This window comes from Acanthaster planci, linkage group LG06, assembly GCF_054643075.1.
Source record: "Acanthaster planci isolate LZ-2023a linkage group LG06, COTS_SCS, whole genome shotgun sequence".
Classification (NCBI taxonomy): Eukaryota; Metazoa; Echinodermata; class Asteroidea; order Valvatida; family Acanthasteridae; genus Acanthaster; species Acanthaster planci.
Window position 1 is genome coordinate 16,568,252 of NC_141782.1, and position 13,732 is coordinate 16,581,983.

General features: G+C 42.1%; 1 protein-coding gene across 7 annotated transcripts in view; it reads right to left on the reverse strand.

Annotated features, from left to right (window-relative positions):
- The window catches only part of LOC110982186 (uncharacterized), a 102,832-nt gene that overhangs the window by 52,704 nt on the left and 36,396 nt on the right, over nt 1–13,732 (reverse strand). For 6 of the 7 annotated variants that reach the window (XM_087137976.1, XM_087137983.1, XM_087137981.1 and 3 more), the window contains 14 exons: nt 12,590–12,728; nt 12,062–12,175; nt 11,475–11,588; nt 11,030–11,152; nt 9,595–9,671; nt 8,496–8,754; nt 7,656–7,827; nt 6,916–7,055; nt 6,303–6,629; nt 5,334–5,407; nt 4,553–4,802; nt 2,368–2,556; nt 1,355–1,516; nt 506–817 (listed from right to left, as the gene is read on the reverse strand). In XM_087137976.1, the coding sequence (XP_086994102.1) occupies nt 506–817; nt 1,355–1,516; nt 2,368–2,556; nt 4,553–4,802; nt 5,334–5,407; nt 6,303–6,629; nt 6,916–7,055; nt 7,656–7,827; nt 8,496–8,754; nt 9,595–9,671; nt 11,030–11,152; nt 11,475–11,588; nt 12,062–12,175; nt 12,590–12,728 (2,452 nt within the window). The remainder of the gene's footprint in view (nt 1–505; nt 818–1,354; nt 1,517–2,367; nt 2,557–4,552; nt 4,803–5,333; nt 5,408–6,302; nt 6,630–6,915; nt 7,056–7,655; nt 7,828–8,495; nt 8,755–9,594; nt 9,672–11,029; nt 11,153–11,474; nt 11,589–12,061; nt 12,176–12,589; nt 12,729–13,732) is intronic. The other variant, XM_087137978.1, reaches the window with a different exon arrangement.

A 13,732-nucleotide genomic window follows, 5' to 3' on the forward strand; every position in this document is an offset into this window, starting at 1 on the left:
AACCCTTCACTGCATTTCATTGAGAATTCATGATATATACCCATAAGGAACATATTTAAATTTCAAAAAAAAAAAAGATAGGAATGGGTTTGGTCGGGATGTTGAGGGGAGGGCATAGTCTGCCAGAATCAGAAGGATTTAGATTGAGAAAGGGATCAAGTGTTAGCAGTCTCTCTCTTGTTTAAAAATACAACAGCTAGGGCTTGATTGCATTTGTTATGAATGAGTTGAATGAATGAACCCATTTGTAACGAATGAAGGGATCAGATCAGAAATGGTGAGCTATTGTGCCTCATACTAACACACTGATATTCCACACTTATTTCAGTCAGCTATCAGTGTTGTCTTCTTGAAGGATAACATCTGATGATGCCCATTCTGCCCACCCAATCACTTACAATGCGCAGTAACATTTGAAGAGAAACTGCTTGTTTTACATTTGTGTTTGTGATGGTTCAATCTTGGTTGGCAAGTCTCCCTGAATCTTTTGGAGTGAGCAACTTACGCCAGCAAATCACTCCAGCATCTTCATTGTGAGTGCAGAGCACGGTGGTATCCAGCTCACAGTCAGAAAGCTTGCTCTCTGTGCCCTGACACTCAACATCGTCAAAGTGAATGGGGTCGAAATTGCTGCGGCCAAAGTACGCATTCCGGGTTGCCTCTTTGGCTTTTCCGAACCCGAGCTGCCGGCACACCACATTGGCGTTGTTGACATCCCACAGGTCATCACAGATGGAGCCCCAAGCACCTTTGTAGTACACCTCCACGGTGCCTTCATAGGGGTTTGAACCCCCGACCAGGCGGACCTCCAGTGGTTCTGTGCAAACAGCAATGGAACAGGTGATTTTCAAAATTCTTGTCTAAAGCGGGAATGGACCAGCTTGATCTAACTTAAAACAATGATGATTGAGAATTAAAATACACTAATCCTGTAAGCTTAAATATGCACACTTTGCACATTTGACTACCAGGGTGTCCTGATCTGGCCAAATGAAAGTTTGTTCGAACTTTAAGAATGTACACTTTTGAGTGTGGTGCCACTGCAGTAATCTGCATGTATGGGTGCTTCAAAGTGCTCTCAAATATGTCCATAAATGGCTTAATCCTTTTCAGTGTGAATTCCGGATGTCAACCGAAAGCCTCATCAAAGACAGGGCTGAAGCTGAGTCAAGTCCTCACAAGTCTATCACAGGCCACATAATTGAAGTCACGTCAAACTATTTTTCGAATGAACTGTTCATCCCTGTTACTTGTGACTGGACTAGTGCAAGTGGACCAGTGGCTGGCCTTTGATTAAATTTGTAATGGACTTTTGACAGCACCCACACGCTGCAGCACTGCCCAAAAGTCTAACCTGTGAGGCAAACAGCAGCTGCTGGCTTATTGAGGAAAGTGCAACCAGAGCTCCATCCTGCATTAGGGCAGTCTAGAATGTTGGCCTCCGTGCCGGCACAATCTACTCTCTGCATCCATCTATTTGTAGCATCAGGTTCACCATAGTACTCAGATACTCCATCTATGAAAAGATGATTAAAAAAATGCCATTATGACTTGGGACACACCGGTGAACCTAACGCAGGGTACAGAATTGAAACAAGTCCTTACCCAGCATGTACACAGGGACAGTTAAGAGCCACAATCCATCTGAACTTCACTTACATTGGGTAATGCAAAGTGATGCATTACGTCTGCCATAAAGTGGATTGCTGGAAAATGATGAGTGCATTATAACTTCATAATCTTAAGCTTTGCAAAAAGTTTGTTTGTCAAAGTAGTATGCATGCAAGGGCAGAGTGAACAGTGCTGGAGGACTTGAGTTCAGAGTCCGACTGGAGTCCAGACTCAAGTCCCAATTTTCAAGGACTTGGACTTACTCCGACTTGGATTGGGACTTGGACTTGAACAATTCAAAATTCGGCTACCATGAGGACTTAGCCAAAGTCCAGCCACCCCCCTTTTAACTCTACTTTACTGCAATTACATTTCATGAAGACAGTGATGCAGTTCTCAATTCAGTCATGCCACAATGCTAGTGCCTATATATGCATGCACAGGTACATGGGAATACAGTACATTCACGTTACTTGCCCAGGTACAACTTAACTGTACATACATCATTGAGCGGGTGAAAAACATCACAAAGTGCCCATGCAGCTGCTTCAAAAACGTAGACTGGTTCCTGCCACATACGACTGACATCTTTCGGGCAGCAGAGAAAGGTCAGACTTTGTGTTGGGTACAAAGACTACTAGACAGCTGACTTAAACAGAATAGCCCATTCACACAATGTAAAGTACTCCCCCCTCCAAAATAAATGGTCATTTTTGTACTTCTCTGGGGGAAGAGCCAGTTTCATCCCTTGCATACCAGAAATGCCACTGATGTATCCCAGTTGTTTACAGATCACAGACACATCTCGCATGTCCCAGTCTGGATCCTTACAGATGCTGCCCCAAGCACCGTTCTCGTAGACTTCAATCCGCCCCTCTCCTGGGGTTGGCACGATGCCATCATTGATCAATTGCACAGTTCCTGCTGGGATCTTATCTTCTGCTTCTGAAAACAGGAAAGAGGTTAAAACAAGAAATTGGTAATTCCCTTTCAGGATTGGTTTGGAAGCATAGGGGAACAGTCTACGACTGCCCTCGAAATGGGGCAAGGGTCCAGACAGCTGACAATAAGGTTGAGACATTTCATAAAATCCCTCCCACACTTCCACTGGCGAATTGGGTGGGGAGAGACAAAGCGGGCCATAGCTCCCCCAAAAAGGAATAAAAACACCAACAATTACTGTGATTTGCTGCTGGACACCTGGTAACAGTGATAAGGAATGAGTCGCCCAAGGGCATGGCACCCCTGGCACTAGTATGCAGAGGGACTTAAAATGCACACAAAAGAGAGTGGGACAGGGAAGATAGAACAGGTAAGGAACCTTACCGACTGAATGCAGAAAGTCCGTATGCCAGGTTTAAACATGAAATTTCTCAAGTTTAAATTGGAGATACTTATCAATTTTATAAATGTATAAAAGCACAAGGTAGCCGTGTAACCACAATTACTTGCCTTTGAAATGTAACCCCGTCCCAAAAGAGGTCTTGGGTTACAGCTTAAAATTTTATTTCTTCGTGACTATGTTTTCCTTTTGCATACTTAAATTGTTCTTTCCTGAGCTTCGACTTTTCTACTAGTGAGCAGTGTTCCAGTGGTTAACCTTTAGATCTATTGCCTGTTCCTTTTATCAGATAGCCTGCTCTTTGTTTAGTTTATCTTTAATGTTCCTGCTCTCTTAGAAAATCACAGGATGCTCTTTGTATCCACTGCCTTTAATCTCTGACCAGTACACCAGTGTGTACACTCCTAGTAAACTTTTCAGTAGATCAGCAGGATGTTGGGACACTTAATCCCTAGTTGTTGTTCAAACCTTACTCCAAGCTGTGAAAGCCATAAACTTCTGCTGAGTGCTCATCTGCCTAGATACTAGATGACCAATCAAGAGCTTGAGCTAGTCATGTGGCAAAGGCATGTTCCAATAAGAACTTGAGCTAGTCATGTGGCAAAGGCATGTTACGGGGAGCAGTTTGCCCCAGAGTTTTGGCAAACTGGGCATTCCAAACTTTGCCATCATGCTGACTCGTCGCAACTCACCTGTACATCTAGAACATTGGCACCAAATTTTTTTCTTGAGCTCAAAGTGTATTTTAACTTTTTTAACAGAATCCTGCATTCTCTGTAAACCTCATATTTCAATTTGTGGCCACTGGTGTTCTCTGCATTTACTTTGTATTTCTCGTATTGATTGGCAAAATCTCTTTTGTATCGTGAATCCTGAATTGTGTGAAGTCAAAAATTTTTTCAAAAGGGAATTACATTAACATGAAATTTGGTTCCTGCTATTTTAAAATGTGAACCACGGGTTACAGAAATAACATGAAAGGCTCTCATGAAGCAGAATGAAAAAGAAAATTGCCCTACACAATTACTGAACACTTCAAATAAGACGGTATAAACAAGTTTTGCAATGTTATTTAAAGTATCACTTGTAACTTTGTGCTCTTCTTCAATATATGAAAACTGTTTGTATTCGTTTTTGGATAAATGCATTGAAAAATGCACGTTTTTAACACTTCTAAAGTTATCTACGCTTTCCTTGGCATCTGAGGGCACTGTTTCAATGTCACCAATGGTAGACACAGTTCAATGCATTGGTTTTTCTGTTCAAATTGTAAACCCAAAATTTAGTTACTGAAAACATTTCTGACAAAGGGATGGATACTTACTTATTGCTGTGCACATACACAACAATGAATCAGCAATGAAAAGAAAATTTAAAAATTTAAAAATCTGGCACTTTTGTATACAAACCAATGTAACAGTGAGGCTTTCTTCTGGGGATGAAGTCAAAGTTTTGCTTATGAATATGAAAATACTCATCAGTATAAAAACCGAAAATAACCTTTTCAAGATAGTGTAACAAATAATGTGAATGAGACACAAGGGTGCATTCACACTGTTTGTACTGAAACAAATTGATCGCAGTGACCGTTTAATTCACCTGTACAAATGACAGCCGCAGCATATTCAGGCGAGCATGCCGGGGAGCCTATAAATGACAGGAGGCATTCTTGGAGACTCTGCTCACTACCGGCGCAGTTCAAGTCAAGGAGGGTCGGGTTGGCACTCTCAGGAATAACCCCAAGATCAAAGGCCCTGATGGCTGATTCGGCGCCCTCATACTGCAGCTGTCGGCAAATGAGTTCTGATTCTTCGGGGCCCCAGTCAGTTGAGCAGACATGGCCCCATTCCTGGCAAAAAATGGCAACATCACACAGTCAAACCTACTCCTCTAACAGTTGATGAGGGCAGATTCCACCAACCCCCTTCAGGATCTCAGATGTACAGTTGACAATTAAACATGCCAGCATTTTGGAAATGGTGCTACCACCTTCAAGGAATTGAGAGGGGATAATGTCAGTAGCCCATTTGGTCCCTAGTATTATTATAGGAGTACCGACTTCAATGAAATGAAACTATAACGATTAACTAATGTAGAAATCTCACAAGGAAAAGGGAGATTTTCTTCTCCAGAGTAGAAATTCAACATTACCCCCCAGACAACTCACCTCCCTCCCAGCTTTGTTTCAAATTTAGATTGAACATGAAGGCCAAAAATTTTCAGGGGAAATAACAGAGTTCCCTTTATAATCAGAAGACTGTCATGCCTGCAGCCCCAACCTACCAAGATGCACCTCATCAACCACAGCTTTATCTTGTGTAATGTATAAAGCTCTAGGCCATAGTTTCAGCTTTGAAAAAGTTAATCTGACATGCCTTACCCCAGCAAAATACATCTCGACAAGGCCTTGGTTGGGGCTGCTCCCACCTGTCAAACGCACCTGCAGATCGTCCTCTGAAAGGAAGAATGCGTTGACAAAGATACAGAGTTCCAGTCAAGTGCAAAAGTAGCATACACAGTGTCCCAATAAACTCCAACTTAACATTCATTTTCTCCCAATACAATAGCCAGAAATCATTGACTTGGTATCAAATTACGGCCTACTGTGTTTTCTACTTGACTGAAAATTTCATTTCAAGCTCATATTGCACAGATATTTTCACATGTCGGTATGCAATGCAACTCAGTTTGTGCTCTGCCCAACAGAAGTCAAGTGTAATGCATTTACTGAATTCAAATTCTAGATTAACACAAGTTGTTTTGGCTCTTGACTACTTTGGAATATCTTTCTCTAGTTCTAAACTGATCCTTATTTCAGAAGGCAATGGTTGTTTAATTAATTGTGCAGTTTCAGAGATTGTTGTTTCAGAGTAAACAACTCCAGCTGAAGTTATGCAATTCACCTTAGTCGATTTGTAACCATGTGCTGGTCTTATTAACATCTGTCACATGAACAACTTGAGACATTTCAAGATCCTGTTTGTTGGCACAAAGTCCTCATGCACAAACATTCGTTTGGCTGGTCACCAAACGTCACCATGAGCCAAAGTTGGGAATGGGTGAATTGGTGACTGAAAATCACTACACAGAATGCCTGCTATATCAAATTTGTGTGTGGGACCCCGCCATGTTCTTTATAGTGGTGATGTCCTGTCCTGTATTGATTAATTATTTTTCCTCAATGGCAATAAAGTGAGTAGAACCATTGAAATACGGCATTCTCAAGACTCCTTTTTGGGACTTTACTGTTATCTGTGAAACAAGCGTGAAACAAATAGAGCAAGAGGTTAAGCTGCATTTTGTATCAATTGCAAGCACCTCTCATTTCTAGGACAACAGCCACTTATACCTGACAGGCAAACAACACCGGCGTCTTCGGCATGGTCACAATCAGACTCCTTCCAACCATCATGGCCACAGTAAGCTAGACCCGCTTCGGTGCCCGTACAGACAACGTTATCCAAGAAAATGTCTCCCTTGCCCTCCCCGAAACCAGCATCTGTAACCGCCTGCCCAGAGCGCCTGAAGCCCAGCTGACGACAGACCACGTGAGCATCCTCGAGGTCCCAGAGATCGTCACAGACAGTGCCCCACTGGCCTTCAAAGTTCAACTCGACTCGACCTTCGTAGTCGCCACGGCCTCCAGCCAGTCTGGTGGGTACATCGGCCTGGTCCGCTGTGATGAGTAACAGGATATGGACAGAAATGGACTAAATGTGTCATAGCAGCCCTCTAAGGGTAGTTCTAACCTGACCTGTGCACCTGACCTACAGGTTTGAGAGCAGCATAGTGCGTACATGTCTATATTGGGGAATTAAAATACGACAGAAAACCTTGAAAACTCAAAATGGGGAGGGAGGATGAATCCCAACCCACACTGTCCCCTCACCCTAGATTCCATTATTTGCACCTTAATGGGAGATCTGAATTGAGTCGAGGGCACATTGTAGTCCATCACTTACGAGACTGGCAGGTCACTCCAGCAAAGCCATTGCACGATTCCGGCTTGTACGTGAAGCTGCAATCAAAGAAGGATTTCTCATCTCCGAAGCAGATAGTTGAATCCAGAAGCAGTGGCAATGGTTGACCAGTCGGAGGAAAACTGCAACAACATATTACCATCACAGAGACAAATGACATGAGTGAATCAGTAAATATACGCCACTTGGTCTCATAAACGTGTAAAAGATGCAACATGAGCATTGATATGAATTCTCTAGATTGTGTACAAAGGCACTTTTTAATCCAAAGCTCAAAGAAATCCCAATTCAGTGACCCTAATCAAAGTGAAGCAAGCCACTAGCTGTGCCTGTGGTATTAAGGATTCATCAATGAAAAACCCTAACATGTCCCATCTGCCCCAGTATATCCATAATGGTGTGATGTGAAGTTACACAAGTTCAGGTGAAGGTGAAAAGTGATGTACATCTAGGAAGGCAAGTCAAGGTGAAGAGGTGGTGAGGTATAGAAAGATGAGACAAGATGAAGGGTGAGATGATTTTGGATGGGGATAAGTGAGGTGAGGCAAGGTGAGGTCAGGTGGCTTGAGGTGAGGTGGTAAGATAATTAAGGATGGGAAGATAAGGTACAGGTGAAGTGGAAGCCAGTTGGCACTAACTCTCCTTCAAACCACCACCATTTGACTCAGAAAATGACACTAAATAATAGTATAAAGTTGGTATCCAGCACAAAAGTAACTTGCCTGTTCAACGTTGCTTGGACTGCCCAAGGAAAGTCTAAGTAACTACACAACACGTTGGCATCCTCAATGTCCCAAAGAGTGTTGCACACCTCACCCCATTCACCATTGACCCGCACTTCTACACGTCCTTCCAGAGGGGAGGAGCCATCAACCAGACGAACAATCGGTTGCTCTGTGGTGCAAGACGGGTGAGTTTACCATGAATAAAATGGAGGTTTCTTGCACTATAAAGAGCTGTCAAACAGCAAATTCACATTATCTATTTATACACTTCATAAACACCTGAGACAGTTTCACTATTTTCATTGGCAGAGCCAGTCATATGGCCAGTCTCCAATTTAGGAGAATAATTATGTACTATGGGAATAAATGTGTGCTTGACTGGTTTCGAAAGGTCTTCAGCGCAGGCATAAATCAGCATACTTTTTCTTGATCCTGTACTGGAAAAACAAATATTTATGGTTTTAATAATCAAAGTCATGCAGAATCTAACAAGATTATGGATAATTTATAAGGGGTTAGGGATAACTCCTGCACTGCGTTCTTCATCATCTGACTGCATACAGTCTGTTACACTCTGTTTACACCTGTATCTTTAATATCAGTTCAGTTTATATTTATATCATATCAGTTTTGAGAACTCAAATTTCATTTCCTGCTTTGAGCTGCGTAACTGAAGAATGGTCGAAGTGGGAAGTACCTCTGGTTTAAACTACCACAAAGTACAACATCAGTTCCCACAGATCATGAAAAAAATGCTCATCGTTGTTTTTCGACTAATTGCTTTGACACTCCTCTCTACATTTCCTTTCTTGGCACCCATGCATTCATGATGCTTACCCACATTGCACACAACGACTGCTACCTGCCCAGAATCACATGTGACGGGGGTGCCAAATTTGTCATACGTGCACTCGTCCAGCGAGGCCTCTGTGCCAGTGCAGCTGATCCTGTTCAGCCAGATCAAGGTTGCATCTTGCGCGGGTCTGTCCAGGGTGACGAGGGCGCTGACAAAGCCCAGCTCCTTGCAGAGAACGTCAGCCGATGCTTTGGACCATTGGCCTGCGCAGACGGCTCCCCAAGTCTCCCCATAGGAAACCTTGAGGAGATTCAGAAAGTGTATAAAAAGCTTGCTGAGCAGAACGACACTCTAAACCCTTCATTGTCAATAAATGTTAGGCCACTTCCTGCCAGAGGACATGTCAACACCATCTGGCAATATGCAGGCAGAACCAAATCAAGTGTTCCATAGGCCCTACTCAGTTTGAGGCATAAGCACCAATTTCACAGCAATGGAAGCACTAAAGCCTTGCATTTCGTGTTAATTCTAAGCTGTGCAACTATCCTCCACGGTACTACCTAGTTTGAACATTTTAAGGAAGCAACCATCCACAGAAAGAAGCACACTGTGGTTTTTACTCAAGGCCGACTACAGGGGTGGCTGACATGAAAATACTGACAGCTCTCTGATCCTGACAGTAGATGTGCATGCCCATCTCATCTGGCATTCATTGTGTACAAATGCAGAGACCTCTGGGAAATCTCTGGAGACAGACAATGTGTTGTACTTGCGCTACAATATTAGGCTGCTGTGCACAGCCCATTATTCACAAATATTGCTGAACCAACTCACATGAGTAACAATTGGTTGCATTTGGCTGTATATTTAAAGAGGGTGCTAAAATGTTACAATACTCTGGTGTCGACATGAGAAGCACAGTGGTACATCAGTGCTAATGGAGTGCTTACTTGGACCAGCCTCCAATGTGTAAGCACCCTTGTGCATACATTGATGGAAGTACTTTCTCAGAAATGAAAAACTTCCACCTCCTTTTCCCGTCCAAGTATTTAGATTTTGTTTGCATTGTTATAGCACATAGTAAGATGTATGAAAACAAGTTGAGCTGAATTCGGCTGCTCAACTTGAGTTGACCCATACCTCCAGGATGCCTTCCTGTGGCACTGCACCCCCAGTCAATCGCACATCAAAACCAGTATCAACCTCAACACTTATATCTGAATGAGAACAGGTGGAAACATTTTGGTTGTATCAGGAATAAATCCTCATTTGTTGTTAAGTTGATAATAGTCACTTTGCCTGCAAGTCAGCAGAAAAAAAATATTTGTAACAATTCTGTCTGGAATAATTTTCATTGGCCCAAGACAATCACAGGACCGGTTAGTGAAAATCAATAAGACCCTCATCCCGGTGCATATCACACTGTGATATAATTGACTAGTCTCTGCCCCCCATGGTCCAAACCACAATGCTGGGACACCTATCCAGACATCTCATATTCATTTACCTGTGCTACTTTTATTTTAATACTGTTGATAATTGTTAACTGTAGTGCGAGAAGCAATCTCCCATGTAAATGTATGAATGGTATCATATAATCAGCTGTTGGCAGAGTAATTCAATTTTTTTTGTCAGAGGCATATTTTTGTCTTGGTATTGCTACATAAAAACCATCCACCAATAAAATGAAACCGAGGCAAGGAGTCCTTGTGTTGTACAACTTCATTTCAACCTAAATCAAGACACTTCAGATGGGGACAATACGGCCACGAATTCAAGACAGAGGTATGACAAAACAAGTTTTGACTCTTATGATATGAGATATGATTAGGTTTATATCACTTTTGGGATGGATACCACTCTCGGGTGGTAAAACATCACATCCCAAATCACAGCTATCAATAGTTCGTTATGTGCCTGGAAAGAGGACATAAGTGTGTATGCCCTTTTGCCAGGAAGCATGATTACTGCAAAAAAACTTTTCCCTGCAAAAGGACGTACGTATGCAACTGTTTTATTTCAAATATAAAGTTTTTTAAAATTTCCCAAGTCATTTAATAAGTTGCTCAAAGGTTGCTATTTGTACAGCCTGTGTTGGTTTTGTAGTAACTTTTATCTGTTTTCACTAAATAAAGAGATTGTAGTTCTTACCTTGTGCTGGGGACATTTTTTCTGCTGTGATCATGCTTTCCGGCAAAAGGGTGTAAGCGCGCTTACGACCTTTTGCCAGGCACACAAGAAGTTATCAGTTAGCATAAAACAATCCATAGAGGCTCCTCACTCTCATGTGTATTCTGTAACTTTAATAGGCAGGCATGTGTACAATTTACAGATCACAACACCCTATTGCTGCCAGAGGCATGTATCACTTGTGTACCACCTGTTTACAGACACGGTGACACTGCAGTCATGGCTTCAATTTCTGCTTCCCAGATTAGTGTAGCAATGATAGCTACTTATGCACTGCAGTGAGAGATCACGGCAACTCGAAATATGCGATACTATTTGTACAGTGCACATCTGTACACTCTTCAAGTGCTCACACAAAATCCTCATAAAGCATACTTCTCCGTACCAGTTTCGCAGTTGGTTCCTATGAAGCCAGCTGGACAACTGCACTTGTATGCCTGGCCAGTGCTGTTGCAGACTGCACCTTTCATGCAGGGATTTGAGTCACATGGGTCAGGCTGTGGGGAAGCTGAAATCAGAGGAAAAACCAGTCTGACATTTGTCCAAATACAAGCCCAAACACATTTGTTGGACATTTCCAGGCAGACACAGTATCTAACCACCTTCAATCTAGTCCCAGAGTAAATATCAACATTGCTTAAATTTTCTAACAAATATTCATGCTAATTTCAACACAGACACAAAAAGTCTCAAAGAATCTGGACACTCAGTTGAATAAAAAAAATACATACTGTACATGAAAATTCCTGTGATTTTGTTTTCTACCATGGTCCTAAAATGGGTAGGGCTAGGAGAGATGATACTGGTGGGAAGTAAGGTGTCTCTCTTACCAGTTTCGCAGTTGATTCCTGTAAAGCCCCCAGGACAGTTACACGTGTAGCCGCTGGCATCACTGCTGCATTGTCCACCATTCATACAGGGAGTAGATTGGCATGCATCAATTGCTAGGAAACAGTAACAAGTGGAACACTGTGATTTGGCCATTCTGGTTCCAGCAAGTGCTAGTTTTTCTTAATTTTACCAGAGAATGAACCCTCCATTATTTCAGATCCGAAAAAATACAACTGTAGTTAAAGTCACACATTTCTATCAGGGTCAAAGTTATTCTTACCGTTAATTCAATGAAGTGTTAAAGTGCAAAGCACACTTTAAAACTATCAAGAAATGTTCTTGTTATCAAAACATATATGCTGTCATGCAACACAGCTGCAATACACTACAAATCCGATATTTTGGAGCCCACAAGATGACAGTCAACAAATATTTGAGTTTCTTCTCAAACCACCAAAGAATGCTTGGAAATAAAGCTTGCCAATTTTCAAAGTCACAATGAGTGACCTGATGGATTAATATCAACTGCTCCATTATTCATACTTGTACAAGGGTATAGGGGTGCAGAGTAAGGCATCTCCCTCACCAGTTTCACAGTTGATTCCTGTAAAGCCCCCAGGACAGTTACAGGTGTAGCCGCTGGCATCACTGCTGCACTGTCCGCCATTCATACAGGGAGCAGATTGGCATGCATCAGGTGCTGGGGAAAGTAATGAGTGGACCACTGCAATGTTATTTATGCCCTTAATTGCTGAAAACTGAATGGCCTTAATAATGAAAATTGAAACTTGAAAATATTTAGCACACTTTCCTTGAAAAATGCAAGACTCATGTGAACCCCAACAAGGGTATTACACCGAATAAAGAAATCCCACTTGTCTTTGTTCTGTCCTACTTCCCACAAACAAGACTTCTTAGAAACTGGGTATTGATCAGTGGAAATGAACATCTCAGTGCACTCTTCCCAACCAAACCTATACTTGCATATGAACTGTTGAACATGAAAAACTCATCCAAAGGAATACATTGAAAGAGTCCATCAAATGCAGTGCTAAAAATCACTGTAACTTTCCACTCTGTCAGAAACAATCCACAAAGTAAGAAATGCCTTTACGTTTGCAGCCAATGAGTTCCATCCGCATCGAGGGCCAATTATTGTATTTGGTTGGTCTGATTCGGATGTAGCGAGCTTGAATTGGTTGGTCAAAGGTGCTTGTAACTGGGGTAGTTTGGTCTGTGTTGCCTTCAAATGTCTGTCAAGAACAGAGGAGAGAAAAACAACAAATTGAATGGCACCAATTAACTGCTCTTTAAAAAATCGATGCTGCACAGGCAATTCCTTCTAAAGAGCTCAACTCTTGTCACACCCGGATGTAAAGTTTGGGTTCTTTGGGTTCCCAAGAAAAGGGAGAAAAAGGAAACACTTCATTCCTTTCGTTCAAACAAAAATTTTCCTGTGGAGGAGGGATCATAGTTGTGTGAATAAATCATTCTACTTTTGATGCACAATTTTACTAAACAAGGAAAAACTACTGGTCTCCTTTCATATTTCTATCACCACACACATGCTCAAATTGTCAAAATAACCTTCAAACATAGATTTTTTCTAACATGGATATAGTGTTCTTATATTACACTTCTCATTTAATTTCAAACTAAAATTCGGTATTTCTTTCACATGCCAACAGAGTTTATCTGATTTTGAATTTTTAGAAATTCAGCAATTTGATTGAGAAAAATTTGTAAATTCAACAATGTCTGGCTAAGCCAATGCCCTTACTTTTTAAAACTCATTTTGAAGTGCATTTAACCACTACCTGCCTCGGACTCCGGAATCGGAGACGTATGGTTCATATGCGTGGCCGGGGTCTCTGAACTCGGACAAAGGAAACAGGGCCCTGTAACAAAAGACCGTACTCCGAACAAAAGACCAGGCTGCTGAGCATTACCGACATTTTTCACTCTCAAAAGTGGTGATTATCCAGCCTTGTTTTGAAACCGTATACCAGGGTTTGGGGCATTGAGAGCCAGCGGATTACTACCGGAGACAAAAGCGCTCCACCACCACAGCAATGAGCCTAATCTGGCCCCTATTGAAAAGAGGTCAGCAGTGCACTGAGCCAGGTTCGTGAACAAAAGATAGTTATACAACAACGCACAATCTGGGCTGTTTACAAGGCTGCAGGCCTGGCTGAAATACTCGGGCGTCAATGAAGGTCACCTGTCAACTTAGAGTAGTGCCTAAAGATTACTTCGT